The 18,472-nt window shown below is 35.2% G+C and overlaps 1 protein-coding gene across 2 annotated transcripts; it reads left to right on the top strand.

Annotated features, from left to right (window-relative positions):
• Nucleotides 1–1,914: 1,914 nt before the first annotated feature.
• Nucleotides 1,915–13,650, top strand: Syt4 (synaptotagmin 4). 2 transcript variants are annotated; one of them, XM_058573943.1, is made up of 4 exons: nt 1,915–2,240; nt 5,231–6,045; nt 7,799–7,916; nt 9,457–13,650. In XM_058573943.1, exons 1-4 carry the CDS (start codon nt 2,207–2,209, stop codon nt 9,762–9,764), a joined length of 1,275 nt encoding a protein of 424 aa, XP_058429926.1. In that variant the 5' UTR covers nt 1,915–2,206; the 3' UTR covers nt 9,765–13,650. The 2 variants fall into 2 exon arrangements, with proteins under 2 accessions (XP_058429926.1, XP_046284215.1); XM_046428259.2 differs by having other exon boundaries at nt 1,917–2,240; nt 7,796–7,916; nt 9,457–13,648.
• Nucleotides 13,651–18,472: the final 4,822 nt, after the last annotated feature.

Below are 18,472 nucleotides of genomic sequence, written 5' to 3'. Positions count from 1 at the left end.
TATGATTCTCAATCATAAGAAACTTTCAGGTTTTTCTCTCTGAGGGGCACACTCCTCACCTGGTACTGCTAGAAGCTTGTCTAAAGAAATAGGATACAACTAATGTGCTCATCATCAAAAGAAAATGAGAAAATTTCAGATACTTTAATTAATAACATTTATTTTCAGTTTGCTTATAAAGCAAGCAATGAAATAGTTACTACAAGAGCATTGGCTCTGGGCAAGAGGTAATGTTATCACAATGTGTCCTCAGAAATGAAACAGCATAAGATAGGTTTAGGTTCTGAAGAAATAGTTTAAACAATCTAAACAGGTTTTCTACAGCATTTAACCATCTGAAGGTATAATCAATGACATACTAATTTATATATAACATACACATAATATACTTATGTTTATAACAAATGAGCTGAACCATATGTTAGCAATAACTTAGCTAGAAAACATACACTTTAATAAAGCTCACACTAGATATTTGGTTTGCCTGTGATGCATATCACAAATAAATGCCAACCTGTCTTTCATCTAATGGATGTTTATTCCCAGGGAGCATTCTTCCAGGTTGATGCATAACTGAGAAAATAGGTAATCTGAATGAAATGGAATGATAAGGACTATCACAAGCCCTGCTGAAGTAAAAATTAAATACAGCAAATTAGTGTGTGTTTTCATTGCATGAAGATGTAAGGTTTTAAAAAAAAATCTGTTAGAAGAATGCTAAAATGCCAAGTGTGTGGGAGCAAGTTAGAAAGGGAAAGAAAAGAGACTTTGGTTTATAAAATTTTCCATGATGCAAAGGACTGAAGCCAATATCTCCCCAGACACACTGCTGACGCTCAGGGCCGCTGCTTGCCAATGTGCAGGAAACTGTCATTTGTACAGTAGCTTTCTGAGACTTCCCCGGCATCCCCTCCTTTCTCATCCCAGCACACACTGAATGTCATTTGTTCACTGAGTTCCAGAGCAAAGTAATTCTTTGTAAGAAAATAAGTGACAGTTGGACTCATAGCCCAAGTTAGCTCCTTTAGAAAATTGCTAAACTTTAGTTTTTAAAAGGCACATTTTTCAGATACAAATTAATCACTATGTCACACCATATTGTTTTCTAATTCTTTCTTCCTAAGAATATCATCAGTTCAGAAAAAAACATCTCATTTCCTGTGAAAATAACAATAATAAATATTATTTCAGATTTTTGTTAAATTTTTGTAATTATTTTGCACAGACCTTTTAGAAGTCAGGGCTTTTAACCATAAACGTCATTTCAGAAGCAGTCTTATTATATGCAAAAGTCATATCTGAGAGTGAGTCTGAATACAGAATGGATTATGCCCATCTGTTCCTAAGTATTTTAGCTGGTCAAATGTAAAGGGAAGATCAGAAGGACTAACAGCATCAGCAAAATGTTTAGACTAATAATTCCATTAGAATATAAGAAATGGTAGTGGGAAAACAGTTATTTTATTTCAAATGGATCAATTTGTTGTGAATTTTACCCCAACTGTAGAGAGTATCATGTATGTGTGTCAGAGAAATTTGGGAAGCAAGAAAATATATTCTTATATTTTACGATGGGTGGTTTGATGCAGAATGTTCTCTCTTCTTACTCTTTCATTTAATTGCCTCTGTGCATCAGATTATTCTGATAACTCAGAGACACATTTCTATTCGTCTAAGTGATCAGAGGATCTTTATATTCGGAACTGACAAGAATCAGTTTCAGGACGTATCTCAGTGTTGCCTGTGAGCCCCCGCAGAATAGCAAAGCTAATATCTAGTCGTCCAACAGTTAAAATAATTGATGAGTGTGCGCTGAATCCTCCAGAGAGGAGGGAGGAAGCAAGAAGGAGGGCGAGGAGGAGAGGCTGGAAGGGAGGAGGGGATGGGGGGCAGGTGCTGATTTCAGCCCTGTAGCGTCAGGATTGCGTCAATTCGGGTTTCAGCCACGTCTGGAGTCTCAGAGAGGAGCTTTTCAGAAGAGCCAAAACAGGAACAGGGGTGGCAAATCATTGTGCGAGGGCGAGTGGACCTCCCTCTTCGCCTCCTCCCTGCTCCAGGCGCGGGTCCCCTGGGCTCTGCGCCGCTGTTCTCAGCACTCAGGAAAGCCGCCTCTTCAGATCCAGGCAAGTCCATCTAGCCAGGGAGTTTTCCGTTCAGCACCTCGGACAGAGCACGCAGCAAAAAAAAAAAAAAAAAAAAAAAAAAAATGGCTCCGATCGCTACCAGCCGGGAAGAATTTGGTAAGCAAGTTACTCAACTTATTCCTTGAATACTCCGGGGTGGGCAATGTCTCCTACCCGCCAATGGATGTTGAATGGAGATTTTTAGGTAGTGAATTGGAAAGGAAAATGAAGTCAGCAAACGGTTAACCGTGGCTTATTTCTATGATTTCTCCCCCCTTTTTTTGATATCTGTCTCCTTAAAATTGACTTCAGTTAGGGTGATTCTACCTTCCAGAAGTTCCTGAATGTTCAGGTAGCTCTAAAAACTGCAGCATGCATTGGTGGGAAGGAAAAAAAAAAGGAGTCTGTTGTTCGTATGCTCTTTTCATTTATCTTGTAGGCGATTTTTATTTGCAGGCAAATCTGTATTTTATTAGGAGGAGCCAAATATGCCTGTGGTTACATAAGAGTTTGATCTGGTATAAAACAACTTGCAGATTGAGGGCCTGACATGTACGTTTTATTACAGAATGTTCCCTAATTTTCTCTGCTATCTGTTCTTCTATCCTTGGAATATGTTATTAGTGCAAGACAGAATCCTATGACAGTAGGATTACAGGGACTTTCAAAACCAACTGGCTCAGCCTATTCCATTTTACTGGCGAGATAACTAAAGCCAGAGAGATGTGGGAAGTGTTTCCAGTTGCACACTTAGCTAAAATCTGCTCGAAACTTGAATTGGGGCTCTTGTTTGAGATTTTAATTTTCTTTTTTTCCTGTACCAAATTTTTGGCCCCATAGATCTTCTTCTCTGTTTCAGTCAATTTAATTATATCTATTTCTTAGAATAAACACATAGTGTTTTATATCTAATTATATTCCAAAAGCAAGAGATCAGAATTTTACTTACTTTACAAGTTTTTTCTTTTCTTTTCTTTTCTTTCTTTCTTTCTTTCTTTCTTTCTTTCTTTCTTTCTTTCTTCTTTTTTAGTTTTCAATCAGGGAATTTTGTAGAAGTTTGAGTGAGTGATATCTATATATAAGTGGTGATTGTTATTAAACTGAGTGAAATGATTACAATCTTTGCTCTCAAAAGCTTAAGATATTATCAAAAGAGAATGCACTGAGTCCATGATATCGTGAATATTTTTCATTTGGTGTATTAAATAGACAATTTTTGAAGTACATAAATGATTTTTTCAGTCTTTCATTTAACTGATTGAGGAGTGTGTGTGTGTGTATGTGTGTGTGTGTGTGTTTTGTGTATATATTGTGATATGTATACACAAGTTTTGACCTGAAAAATCAGAAAATTTCTAATTTTGAGGCATTTTCAGGGACTGTGGAAGTGAAACATGTCCTAGCATGGGCTATCAGTCTACTTAGAATCATTTTCAGTTGCTTTTATTGTTCACCTGACATTGGATGAAGAATTGCCTCAGTTCATGACTTTGCTTTTACTCCCTGGTCTTAAGAGTATTAATGTCCAAGAGTGGGGGGCTTTGTTTTTTTTTCCCATAAAGACTTGAATAGAAGGGAAAACTCAAAAGCGGATACTAAGTTAAGCTGATTATCTTTAGCTCTTGCCTCTTTCTTCCCAGCTTTCTGTTTTTTTTTGTTTTGTTTTTTTTTTTCCTTCTTCTCTTATTTGGTGAATCCAGAGATTTATTCGAGCTTTACATAATTCAATTTCTTAACACAATCAAGATACAGAAATTTCTATTGCTCCTGTTTTATTTGCTTTTTAAATTTTAGATACTTATTTATCTCATCTTCCCCAATCTTTTATTCTTTGAGTTTAGTTTTGCAATTATAAAGTAGGTAGGCAGAATATTTTGGGGGGTGGGGAAGGTGAATAACAAAAGATTGGTCTTCTTGGGATTAAACAAGTCTTAACCCATTCCTGACTGAGACTTTTCAATCCATCATTCCCTATTTGAAGTAAAATATGGACGAGAAGTAAAGTGAATGTATAATATGCTACATTAGTTATATTCACTTTGATTGTATGAAACATTGACTCAATTAGTATACTCTGTCCAGATGTAGCAGTACTGCTTTTACTTAAACAACATCCCTAATGATTTGAGAAATATGCTTACATATGAAATATGATAAGCTTCATGCACAATCCATATCACCTAAGGACAGTGATTTAATGTGCCCTCATTCAAGGAAATAATGTCAATTTCAATTTGATTACCACTTTCATGTGAAAATATCATAGGAAAAATATTTTTATGAATAAAATTGAACTCTATCAATACTCACTCTTTTCATTACATGTTAAGGAAAGATGATTCATCTAAAACTTCTGTTTTAATCCTATTTAAATTAATTTGTACTTTGGATAATTTAGTGTTTGCATACAAGTGGGTTGCAGCATTACAGATTTTATAAAATAAGATCTTATTCCTTTTCTTTTTTTGTTCTTTTTTCCCATTAATAAATGATCATCCTTTTGATTACTGTTCCATAATTAAGGTGAAAATTTTTAGTGAGTTTGTGGCAATGGCAGATAATATTTCACCATTTTAAAAAATTGTGTGAACCACTGAGACCCTAATATTTTCTACTTGAATTCTGGAAAAAGAAGTATAAAATAAAATACAAAATTTCTTAGCATTTGAAGAATGTCCATCTAGTGTTCCATAGTCAATAAGAATTGATGCTTTTGGAAAGTTTCAAAATGTCAATGAAAAGATAATGGAATCAGTACTGACCCATCGTGGTGGAGTTGACTCATATTATCTGAGAAAACAAAGATAAGGCCATGTTATTAAGCACAGAGCCCCCATATCTGGCCCAGGCTCAGATTCATCTTCTCATTTTAAAAGCTACTGAAGCGAAGGAGTTTTTAGCACACTGTTTTTTCCCTGTGTGTCACACAGGGAATGTGTTTATATCTGAAGTTTATGTGAACTGGGTATAACTTATACCCAGAACAGCTGGAAAGGAATTCAATCTGTCCAACCTGCAGCAATCGCCAGCTCTGCTATGCTTTCCCAATAGGCTTACATCTCCATTCTGCTCCTTTAATATATGTTATTGGTCACTTGATTTTTCAGATGAAATCCCCACAGTGGTGGGGATCTTCAGTGCATTCGGACTCGTCTTCACTGTCTCTCTCTTTGCATGGATCTGCTGTCAGAGAAAATCATCCAAGTCTAACAAGACTCCTCCATACAAGTTTGTTCATGTGCTTAAAGGAGTCGATATTTATCCTGAAAACCTAAATAGCAAAAAGAAGTTTGGAGGAGATGACAAGAATGATGTAAAGAATAAGCCAGCTGTGCCAAAGAATTCACTGCATCTTGATCTTGAGAAGAGAGATCTTAATGGCAATTTCCCCAAAACAAACCTCAAAGTGGGCAGCCCTTCTGATCCAGAGAATGTGACCCCGAAGCTCTTATTAGAAGGAGAAAAAGAGGCAGTTTCCCCCGATAGCTTAAAATCCAGCACATCCCTCACTTCAGAAGAGAAGCAAGAAAAGCTGGGAACCCTCTTCTTCTCCCTAGAGTACAACTTTGAGAAGAAGGCATTCGTGGTGAACATCAAGGAGGCCCGGGGCTTGCCAGCCATGGATGAGCAGTCTATGACCTCTGACCCGTACATCAAAATGACCATCCTCCCCGAGAAGAAGCATAAAGTGAAAACCAGAGTGCTGAGGAAGACCTTGGATCCAGCTTTTGATGAGACCTTCACATTCTATGGCATCCCCTACACCCAAATCCAAGAGCTGGCCTTGCACTTCACAATCTTGAGTTTTGACAGGTTTTCAAGAGATGATATCATTGGAGAAGTCCTTATTCCTCTCTCAGGAATTGAATTATCTGATGGGAAAATGTTAATGAACAGAGAGATCATCAAAAGAAATGTTAGGGTAATACAATTTGAGTCCTTATTCATAAACAACCTTTAATGTAGGTTTTTAAGGAATCTTCACTAAAATGATGTTTATACATATCATCCTTACCATGTTTAATTATTGTTCATTATAGTCAAATAGATAGCAAGAGAACAGAGAAAATGCAAGTAAATTTAACCCACATCTGAAATATTCAAAATAGTTTAATGGTATAAATAAATAGTTTTCCTTTGTGAGTACTTAAATATCATCTATATACATTTTTGTTGATTTCTACTGTAAGTACTGTGCCAAATATTGTTACTTTGAAACTCATATGGCTACTTCTTAATCCTAACTAAGTTAACAAAGTTGTTTCAAAGTCAGCATAATTGAATTTGAAACTGAAATTGAAATTGAAAATCAAATCAATTCTATCTAAGGATTTGGAATTCATATTGACTTTTTATGGAATTGCTTTTCAAGGAGGAGACATCACATCACACTGAATAATAAATGCCCATCTCTATGTAGTATAACAGGAAATGAGTTACTCTGTCTCTGTAGTTATACTACTTTGGGAGTTCTGGGATTAGGAAAAGATATACTTCAGTTAAACACAATTTATCTTATTTCTATTTTAAATACAGAAATCAACTGATACTAATAGTGGTATTTCAGGATAACATGTTTATGATGTTAGGATTTCAAAAATTTAGTAAATGTACTAATTTAACTAATTTCAATTCTTTAAAAAAATTAGTATTTTTGTGCCCAAACAACTTCAGAATTTATTCTGACCAACTCCACCTCCTTTTATTTGTTGAAATTAATGTAAATAAAGGTTCAGAGATTATATAAATTTATTTGAGTCAGCCACCTGTTCATTGGCACAGTGGAGTTAACAATCTGTCTCCATTTCTCTTAGAGTGTTATTCATACAGCTGCCCCATGTCAGCTTTTGTTTAAATACATTGCTGTTTTAAAATGCTGCCCCAGCCATCATTTGGCTGTAACTAAGTCCCAAATCAGCATTTTGCTACTTTCAGTTAAAATTTGGAGTTTGAGTTCTTGGTCCTATTACATTATTTCTTTAAGTACAAATTAAATCTAAGAAGTGTACAAAGAAGGACTCTATGGCACTGTCCAAAAACATTGTATTAAAAATCCTGAGTCACTTCAAGACTTAAATTCAATTTATTTCTTAGATTAAATAGAGAGTTAAAGGTAAGGAAGAGGAAAAGACTTTTAACTCCATCACCTCTCTGAGACAGGAGAATGGTGGGAGTCAGAATAATGCTCACTTGATCTGAATTCAAATTCTGACTATATCAGTGCTAATGAATTTGAAATCAAATCAAACTTGTGCCATCAGATCCTACATACACCCATTCAAAAGATTAGGTAATCATAGTAACTTTAATAACTTAAAACAGTGTAGGTATCAATAAAACAAAAACAAAAAATACATATCTTTCTGTTAAGTATAATGTAAATATCCTTTAAAACATTTGTAAAGAAATGGGCGTGGCCAATTCTATGTTAGCTTGCTGTAGTACCTAAAAAGACCACAAGATGGCAAGCAATGGTTTTTAGGCCATGGTGGCACTGCACAAAAGTTTTTAGTTACTCCTAGATTCCTTAGCACATGATAATAAAAATAAATATCAATATTAAATTTAAATAATCATGCTATTATATTGCCATAAAATTTTGATTAAAAAAACAAACATTAAAACTAAGAAAATTATGTTAAAATATTTATGCTGCCCTTCTCTTTGTTCAGAAGTCTTCAGGACGGGGTGAGCTACTGATCTCCCTCTGCTATCAGTCTACTACAAATACTCTCACTGTGGTTGTTTTAAAAGCTCGACACCTTCCTAAATCTGACGTTTCTGGACTTTCAGGTAAGAATGTGTCTGAAATATTTAGGTTCAGTCTAAAAGTGGGTATACATTAAATAAAATAGCTACCAACTAACTCTAGCCTCTGATTTTGATTTACTTTTATTCATAATCATAAGTTATAGGATTGTTTCACTTTTTCTCATTTTTTGAAATACTGTGACCTAATGCTACCAGCAATAAGGAGAAACATACATAGAACTAACACCAGGTCAGTACCTGCTAAATACCTAGTTGAATGGTGTTGAAATCAAAAACCACTGATAAGTGGAACAGTGAGGGACCATTACCAAAAGCACACAATTAGAAATATTATTAGGGTTCAGGAGAAGTGTTTTTAATTTCAGTATTTTTAATAAGCCCATTTAACCTATACTTTTATTATTTGATTACTTTTTAAATGTTTTAAGAATTAGCTTTTAGTCTTATTACTAATTTCACAAAACAAAACAAAACCCCGAACTCATTTGCATAGCAGGATGAAAAAGAACATGAACTATGGATTAAAAAAATCTAAATTCAAATATTGATCCTTCAATTTCTTAAGCTAGTATCCTTGAACATATTTCTTAAACCTTGTAAAAATTGGAGATAATAATACCTTGGGAAGCATCGTAAAACACAGAAACGTATAGTCTACTAAGAAACATCTAGACAGCCATGGTGGCACAAGCCTGTAATCCCAGTGGCTCAAGATGCTGTGGCAGGAAGATTATGAGTTCAAAGTAGCCTCAGGAATAGTGAGGCACTAAGCAACTCAGTGAGACCTTGTCTCTAAATACAAAATAGGGCTGGGGATGTGGCTCGGTGGTTGAGTCGCCGTATCCTTGGTTTCACCCAAAAATAAGTAAATAAAAAAGAATCATCTAATTTTAATATTATCCTTGTTGCTGTTGTTATTATTTGATGCTGTAAGTTAAAATGTGGTCCTAAAATTTCAGTCAGGGAGCTAAAGTTAAATCAGGTGCAACAATAAAAATGTTAAAGATGATTAAATATGTGGTCAAGTAACATGATCCTAAAATTCACACACTAAGGATGGCAGGGCAAAAGTCACTAAGGGGCAACAGAAAGAAAATACAGCAAGTGATTAAAGAACCACAGAAAAGTTAAAGCCGGTAATATTCCTCATTTCAAATACCCATTCAACAGAAAGTTAGCCCAAATTCAGATGTAGATGTCCCAAATCATACAGGTTTCTAAAGTTGGATGTTGTGTAATATTTTTTTCCCTTCTATCTCATTTTCCAGAATGAGTTATTAGCAATCAGAATGTCCCTAATAGAACATTCTTCTTTCTGCCCTCTTATGTTATCCTTTTTTTTCTGCCATTGCAATTCCTTTTCTAATCTCCAGTCTAGAATTGCTTTTTCATTTTCAGTTTTGTTAATAAGAGTAAAGTCACACTTCATTCACACTTTCTTTGTTCTTACTCATTTCATTGTAAAGATCTTGGTGTGCTGGGATCTCGGAAAGCTCCATTACTTTGCAGTCAGTTCTGCATCTGAGCTTTGCTCTGTAATACCTGTTGTGTACCTTTGCAGATCCCTATGTCAAAGTGAACCTGTACCATGCCAAAAAGAGAATCTCCAAAAAGAAGACTCATGTGAAGAAATGCACCCCCAACGCAGTATTCAATGAACTGTTTGTCTTTGATATTCCTTGTGAGGGTCTTGAAGAAATAAGTGTTGAATTTCTGGTTTTGGATTCTGAAAGGGGGTCCCGAAATGAGGTGATTGGGCGGTTGGTCCTAGGTGCAACGGCTGAAGGAACCGGTGGGGAGCACTGGAAGGAGATCTGTGACTTCCCCAGGAGACAAATTGCCAAGTGGCACATGCTCTGTGATGGTTAGCATCCTAGCCATGAGTTGGAACTTAAGGGTTTTTACTAGGCAAGGAGAATTTTTTTTTTCTTATATGTGATTGTAAGCTTGTGACACAACAAGCCACCTTTTGTTGGTAAGAAATGGATTGAATTAGTAGACCAGAAAGTAACTGTAAATGTGCATCATGATAATTTCCCCCTTTAGTAGCAAAGTTGGATAAATTTTCATAAGATATTTGATTTCCCCTGCAGGTTGTCAGTGACATAAATAGGGATGGTCAATCCTGTTGTGAACACTGTACTACAATCCGAGTCATGGTTTGGATCTAGAGGGTGATGATTCATTACAATGTCACTGAAAGTCCAGGTGATTTTTTTAAGTTTTAAAACTGAAAATCATGCCTTCGCTTATGAAAATTCATCCGTTTCTTCAAGTTGGGGAAATGAAATTTTATTTAAATCCAAAGATATTAAAGACATGTTTTCTAGTTTCTATTAATTATGTCAAACACAAATGGTTGTCCTGCATATCAAAGTATCTGGTCATTTCTCTTTGGTTTGTAAGTATTTGATACAATTTTATCTTAAGAGAAATAACAGGCTCATTTCCAAAGGACAATGAACAACCTGAGAAGTTATTTTATCAAAGGGCTGAGTTGAGAACACTGTGGCTGAAATATGATTTTTTTTTTCGCTTCTTTAAGGTTACATGTGAGTCAAATGTAAAATAGAATCTCACATAAGAACCACAGCCTTGAATTATTCACTGCCTGTCACAAGCCTCAGTGTGACCTAAGAAACCCCTGTTTACCTTTGTGAAATCGTCAAATTAGCTAGTGGATAAAGAGATAAGATTCAGGTAGAGATTCAACTAGAAACATGGTTTTCTTGTAGGAGATATGTACAGTATACAAATGTACTCTCAAGGCCATCCTTTGTACCCAAGTGGGCATGGTCCCCTGAGTGTTGGCTTAATTCATTCTCCCCCAGAAAGGATTAAGCTATTTGAAAAGGGAAGGAAATGAAGGGAAGGAAACAAAGGGGAGAGAAGAAGGAACGGTGAGGATTGGGTGGAAGGAAAGAAGGAAGAAAAACGGACTGTGAAGTTTTATACATTGCCAGATTGAAACTAACAAATCAAGTAACAAGTCGAAAAAAATATAGAGTAAGCCTGACATAATTTACATGTTCACAAAATATACTTAGGCTGTCAAATTAGCAAAACAAAGTGTGCTTTTCACTATGTTTTCTAGGCTCCTAGGTCTTGAGCTGTTGTCTGTAAAGCAGTTTAGAGACTTGTGTCTTGTACCATTTTCCAGTGCCAGGGTTCTGAAATGCACTCAAAACCTGTTAGAGGAAAGCAGAGCCCTGCGATTATCTGGAAAGAATTCACTGGAGGGTAATGTCACAATATTTGAGTTTTTATAGACGTATGAGTGAAACTCGGGTACGGCTGAATTATTAAATATGCAAGTTAGAAATAAAGTCTACTGGAAAATTTACACTTGGAGTCAGGTTTTGTGTCAGTACTTTAACAGTTTTTGAGAATGTGTTTGATATTCCAGTGTTTGTAAATTCTATGAACATGCATTTTCCTAACAACTTCTACATGCTTTTTATGACAATGCCTAATGTAAAGAAAATGTATTACATTCTGTACGTGCAAAGATCGAAAATCAACCACTTTTTGTGCTTTAAGATGACTTTGAGACTAAAAATGAACATTCCCCAGCCATGGTCTTCATTCCATATGAAGTCATTCCACAGCATCTTGGTCTCCTCAGCTTTTCTGTGAAAGCAACATGAACTTCAGACAGTGTGGAGCTTGGGGAAGCCAAATGGCCTTTTTAATGTATGTATGTTCGGTATCATGGGCCATGGGATATGAGGTATTTTGGAGCTCTGAAAAGTTGTGAGGAGTCAATTTCCAGTATCCTACACAGCAGCCAATGGTAATACCAGCCTTCAGTATGATTATTGGAAGAGGGCTTTTTTCTTTTTCTTTTTTTTTAAGTGGAACAACAATGAATGAACAATTGAAATTACAATGGATGATTTGTAAATAGTTTTTAGTTTTTAAAATTTAAAGTGTTTTAGAGTGTGAAAAGTTGAGTGAAACTATTTACAACGGGTAATAAAAGAAAGAAGAAAAGCAAGAAAGGAATCCAAACAGGCAGGGAGATATGTGATCTCATCATTTTTGAAAATTGTACTGTTTTATAATGTATTACAATATCAATGTGAATATCTTGAATTCTGTTACAAATCCTGCACTGTATTAAACATGTAAATTAATCGTTTGTCTGATTAGCCAATCTAACCACCCTCATGGGGAGGTATCCATGTTTGAAGAACTGTGTAACTCAGTAACTGACTTGTTCTGATGTTGTAGCTCAATAGAAGTGATTTGGAAGGAAGCATGGTTCACAAGATGGTGTCTGTTCTTTTGTGCCAGCTCTGTATGATGTTCGTAAGACCATGTTTGTAAGACATGAATAAACTGCTACTTTTGCCCAACCCATTTCAACTCAGACTTTCTGCCAATGGACTCTGAAGTGAACCTTTTCTTACTGTTACATGAGCTTTCAAGCTTCTTTAATAGGTCACCTGTGATACTTTAGGGAAATTTAGGGACCAAGCAACAAATCTTCCATATACTTTTATTTTGCTTAATGCTTATTACAATCATCTGGAACAAATATAATCATACCTAAAATAAACAAATGCACGGTATGATGCCTCATGCCTGGCAATTTTGGAGGCTGAGGCAGGTGTATCACAGGTTTGAGGCCAGCCTCAGCAACTTAGATAGGTCCTGTCTCTAAGTTAAAAAAAAAAAAATTAAAAGGTGAGGGTGCTGGGGATGTAATGCAGTAGTAGAGCATCCCTGAGTTCAATCCCCAGAAATGCAGTGAGTGGATGAATAAAAAAATAAGAAATGACTTGTACATGAACTTAAACAATAGTTTTATTTTAAATAGTAAAACATGGGAATCAACTCCAATGTTCATCAACAAATGAATGGATGAATAAATGTGGAAAATGTATGCAATGCAACATTACTCAGCGGTGAATGAAACTTTAATATACACAGACACATTTTCAAATTTGGCAGTAATTATGCTGAATGAAGAAGGCTGGACATCCCTTCACCCCTTGAAAATGTACAATATATAATATAATTATTTGTTTTTAAAGAGAGAGAAGTTTTTAATATTTACTTTTTGGTTTTTGGTGGACACAACATCTTTATTTCATTTTTATGTGGTACTGAGGATCGAACCCAGTGCCCCGTGCATGCCAGGCGAGCACGCTACCACTTGAGCCACATCCCCAGCCCTATAATATAATTCTATTTATAGAAATTATACAAAATGCAAACTAATCTGTAGTGATGAAAAACAGATCAGTGTTTGGGGATGAAGAGGCAGCATGGAAAGGTGTGAGTGAAAGATTGAAATAGGTTAGGAAAATGCATTTGGGATAACAGATGCGCTAATTTCCTTGATTGTGGTGGTAGTGTTATAGGTGTATATCTATCAAACGCAACACTTTCATGTATGCAATTTATTATACACAAATTATACCTCCATAAAGTTGTTAAGGGGAAAAACATACAGAATAAGCCAATTATAATCAAATCACAAAAGAAATACCAGTACCAACATTACCACCAGAATTGTGACATCTGAAGATCAAATTATATAATATCCTTTAGATCGGGTCTCTGTTCCTAAAATACATCTTCCTAGAAATGTGTGTTTATATTACTGCTTCATAAAAGCAACTAAGACAGTAACTTTGTCATGATGCCATCAAGTCATTTTTTATTTAAATACAACTTGTGTTAGGTTTTTATTTCTATTTTTAAGAAATTTCTGTTTAAATCTCATTTTGTTTTGCAGTTTGTGAAATGTGTACACTGTTCCAAAGTTACATTTAAGAATAAAATATGTTAATAGAATCCTATCTTTTTATACATTCTCACTTTTTCTCTCCTCTTCCATAACTAATAATGTTTGAAAGATTTAAGCTAGTCCTTCCACAAGTTAATAAAAGTGTATATCTATGTTCACAATTCTTTCTTCACTATATGAGCAAAAGCATGAAACATAGTTTGAATTCTCTTTTTCACTTAACAAGCTTTCTTGGGGATGGTTCCCTGCCTGCAAATAGATATGGTCGCCAGTCCTGCTTTAAAGCTGTATAATATTACCTTACAGGATCAATTTCAAATGTATTGTGTTTTAAATTTAAATGTAGTAATGATTGGAAATGTGTTTGCTCTCATAAAATAAGGCCCTTAGAAAGACAAAGTGTGGTTTTCATTGATATTTACATTTCCACAGTATCTAGGCCAGGGCTCTGTGTATAGAAAGCTCAATGAATATTAATTTAACTGAAAAAAGTTTCAGCCATGATTAATACCATATTTGAAGCAAATTTATGAGTAGTATTTTTTTTAAAGTAGCCATAGGTAGTGACACACATTTGTAATCTCAAAGGTTTGGGATGCTGAAGAGGGAGGATTGTGGCTTCAAAGCCAATCTGAGCAACTTAGTGAGACATGAAGCAATTTAGGGAGAACTTGTCTCTAAAGAAGATATAGAGAAGGCTAGTGATGTGACTCAATGGTTAAATGCCCCTGGGTTCAATCCCCTATACAAAACAAAACAACAAACAACAACAACAAACCTCACATGATCCTGGGAAAGAAGACAGGAAAACACTGAAAGTGCCTCTGCTACATCAATAGGCCATTTACCCAATGGAGAATCCACAAAGACACATGATCCTTGTATAGGAAATAGGCCTCAGTTTCATCCCCAAATCATTCCCCTAATGCAGGCTGCAGATGATACAGATGCTGCTAATGCTGCCGCTGCTGCTATATTACCTCCAGCATACTACTACCACCTTATAATGAGATGACTTATTTAAGCTTATATTTTGATTACTGGGGAATCTTTCTGTGACATTCATTGATGCACTCCCCTACCCCAAGATCTGCTTTTGGTGGTAGCTGACTGAAATATTTGCTGGATTAAAATGTAAAACTCAATAATAGAATACATTTTCTAATTTATATCTTCTCATTTCATAGCACAACACACAATGTATACAACAGTCCTTTAAATTTACTGATAATGAAGATTAATCTCAGTATACCATCTAACTTTAAAACACCCAGTGGCAAAGATGGAAGGGAACCTGGAGCTGCCGGAGTTCAAAATCACTGCTTTGTGGACAGCACCAGACACACCTGCTCTAAGCAAGCACAGTATCATGTTTTACTTCTTTCATCCCAATTCTTATGATAATGTCACATATAGAACAAATACTGAACATACTGAAAAATAATGGTTGAAATAATTTGGTAGATTGTTGTTGTTGTCATCTGATTTTTTTTTTAAACACAGATCAGTTACAAGCAAGTGGTAGAAACAGGAGCTAAATGTGCATGGAGTCTCCACTACAAGTTTTGAACAACTATTATCTGTTTCCTTGAACAACCATATTTGAGAATCTAGCCAGACAACAACTCAATGCCATCTTGCATATCTTGAATATTAGTGCCAATCCAGCAGTAATAACTGTACAAGACCAAATCATAGCAGAAAAAGAATGGGCAAGACTATCTGTAAAATGGGAAGCTTTTTCCAGCCTAATAGGAACATGTCTACTCATTTTCTGGTAAGAAAAATTAAACAGATCTTGAATTTTTTGTTGGTGAAATGTGAAGTGATAAAAACACTTCTTAAGTCAGCCTCTCTCTAATTTAAAATAATATTTTAATATTCTCTGTACCTTTATGGATAAAAGCATGATCTCCTTATTCAGACTCCCATCGTGTTAATCTTGGCTTCATCCTTTATTAGCTGTATGAGGTATGTCTCATCATTAAACATTTCTGTGTCTCCATTTCTTCTTCTCTTATAAAGGGCTGGTAATAATTCCACACTTGCAAAATATCCCAAATACACAGAAGGAGAGAAGGGAATATCATTAGTTCAGCATAGAGATGGGTTTTCAGAAAACATGTATTGAATTTCTTTGGATCTAAATGGGCAAAAAAGAAAATCTAATGAATTAAACTGTGAGGCTTTGAAAATGGGTATTGACATCTGTTAGTAGTTCAACTGCATCTAGAAGCTTACAGCTGTATTTTACATCATAGGACATGTTCATTTTAATATTTAATCTTCACAAAAAATCCATGCAGAAAGTTGGAAATACATTCTTTTTATGCTATTTGAGATTTAGGTGATTTATCAGAAGTTAGCATCTGCATTTTATAAGTGGAAGCAAGTGGGGGATGGGATAAAAGTCTAGCCCTAGAGGGAACAAGCATTTGAGAAGAGGGTAGGTTTAAGGTAGGACAGAGACGAAGCACCTGGAGAAGAGAAAAACCATGTTGAATTAGGAAAACTGATGATCTAGCATGAATGATGGGGAGTCTAGCTGGAGCTTAGGGTGCAAGTAGATAATATACCTTGTATGAAAAATGATCTATTTTGGAGTAATTGAAACATGAAATATTTGTTTATTCATCCACATTTTTGTTATGATGATGCCTCTGCCTTTATTCATGCATATTAATATATAAATGCAGGATCCTAGAGGTTTTGTATAAAATAAACATCAAACATGTTATTAGGTACAAAGGCAAAATTTTCAAAAGTTTTAAAAAGAATCACACTAAGGCAAAGTTTGCTGAAATATTTGTCAATACACAGGTCACTACTTATGATTAATGTAGCACGATAATCTCATTCAAACAGTTATAATGAAAACACACAGAAAGATAGAAGATGACAAAGTGACAATATAAAAAAAATAAGCTCACCCTCTAAGGAATGTAAAAAAATATAGTTAAGATGTGCAGTTTCCCAAAAGAAATGCCATAGTCTGAGTGGCTTAACCAAGAAACAATTATTATTTTTACACTTCTGAAGGCTAGAGCTCTGAGAGCAAAGTATCACCAGGATTGATTTCTTCTGTGACTCTTCCCTTTGCTTGCAGATGACCAACTTTTCATGGTGTCTTCATATGGTCTTTGTAGTTAATCTCTTTTAACACAGACACTAGTCACATTGGATTGAGCCCATTTACATGACCACATGTTAACCTTAATTACCTTTTAAAAAATCCTGTTTCCAACTCTAGTCTCATTCTAAAGTACTAGGGGTCAGGACTTTAATAGATGGAATTTTGTGGGATGCAAATCAGTACATGATCAATAGGAGAACATAAGAAATGTTATTTCCTCAATTGCATACAGAAATGCTAGTTTATATTCCATATAAAAATTTAGATTTCTACTTTATGAAGTTGTTGAATGCTTGACATCAATGTTTTCTTATTCTGTTTCTTTCTACTCTTGCTATATGTGGACAACAGACAATATTTACATTTCCCCAAAATCAAACCACAGGAACAACCATGCTTATCCAGATAAAAATATAGAAAGAGAATGAGCATTACAATCTTACTCCAAAGACATAATTTTGGGGAATAGATACATATAAATGTGTATACATACATACACACACACACACACACACACACACACACACATATATATATACACGCACACATGTATATTGTGAGATAAAGTCTTAGTTTTGATTTTCATTTCTCTAATTGCTAGAGATGTTGAACATTTTTTCATATATCTGTTAATTGATTGTATATCATCTTCTGAAAAGTGTCTGTTAGTTTCTTGGTCCATTTATTGATTAGGTTATTTGTTTTTTTTTTTTTTTTGGTGATTGTCTTTTTGAGTTCATTATATATCCTAGAGATTAGTGCTCTTACTGATGTATGTGTGGTAAAAATTTGCTCCCAAAATGTAGGCTTTCTATTCATCTCACTGATTATTTCTTTTCCTGAGAAGAAGATTTTTAGTTTGAATCCATTGCATTTATTGATTCTTGATTTTACTTCTTGCACTATAGAACTCTTATTAAGGAAGTCAGGTTCTAATACAACATGATGGGGATTTGGGCCTGCTTTTCCTTCTAATAGGTGCAGGGTCTCTGGTTTAATTCCTAGGTACTTGATCTACTTTGAGTAGAGTTTTGTGCATGGTGAAAGATCAGAATGGCAGCTATTAAGAATATAAACAACAATAAGTGTTAGCAAGGATGTGGGAAAAAGGCACATTCATACATTGCTGGTGGGACTGCAAATAGGTGCAGACAATATGGAAAGCAGTAGGGGGGTTCCTTGGAAATCTGGGAATGGAACCACCATTTGACCCAGCTATCCCTCTTCTCGGACTATACCCAAAGGACTTAAAAACAGCATACTACAGGGACACAGCCACATCAATGTTATAGCAGAACAATTCACAATAGCTAAACTGTGGAGCCAACTTAAATGCCCTTCAGTAGACGAATGGATAAAGAAAATGTGGTATATATACACAATGGAATATTATTCAGCAATAGAAGAGAATAAAATCATTGCATTTGCAGGTAAATGGATAGAGTTAGGGAATATAATGCTAAGTGAAATTAGCCAATCCCCCAAAACCAAATGCCTTATGTCTTCTCTGATTTAAGGATGCTGATTCATAATGAGGTTGGGAGGGAATATGGGAGGATTAAATGAACTCTGGACAGGCCAAAGGGGTGGGAGGGGAAGAGAAGGTCATGGGGGTGGAATGAGATAGACATCATTACACTAAGTACATGTATGAAGACATGAATGGTGTGACTAGATTTTGTGTTC

This window comes from Marmota monax, unplaced genomic scaffold, assembly GCF_021218885.2.
Source record: "Marmota monax isolate L192 unplaced genomic scaffold, Marmota_monax_Labrador192_F-V1.1 WCK01_AAM20220418_F8-fsc00031, whole genome shotgun sequence".
Taxonomy (NCBI): domain Eukaryota; kingdom Metazoa; phylum Chordata; class Mammalia; order Rodentia; family Sciuridae; genus Marmota; species Marmota monax.
Note: the sequence above shows the minus strand (reverse complement) of the source record. Positions and strands in the feature narration are given on the sequence as shown.

Excerpts from the sequence above, each read along its gene's own strand:
- Syt4 (XM_046428259.2), top strand. The coding sequence starts at position 2,207 with ATGGCTCCGATCGCTACCAGCCGGGAAGAATTTG. Across the intron at positions 2,241-5,230 it reads TACCAGCCGGGAAGAATTTG|ATGAAATCCCCACAGTGGTG; the intron begins GTAAGCAAGTTA and ends TTGATTTTTCAG. Across the intron at positions 6,046-7,795 it reads TCATCAAAAGAAATGTTAGG|AAGTCTTCAGGACGGGGTGA; the intron begins GTAATACAATTT and ends CTCTTTGTTCAG.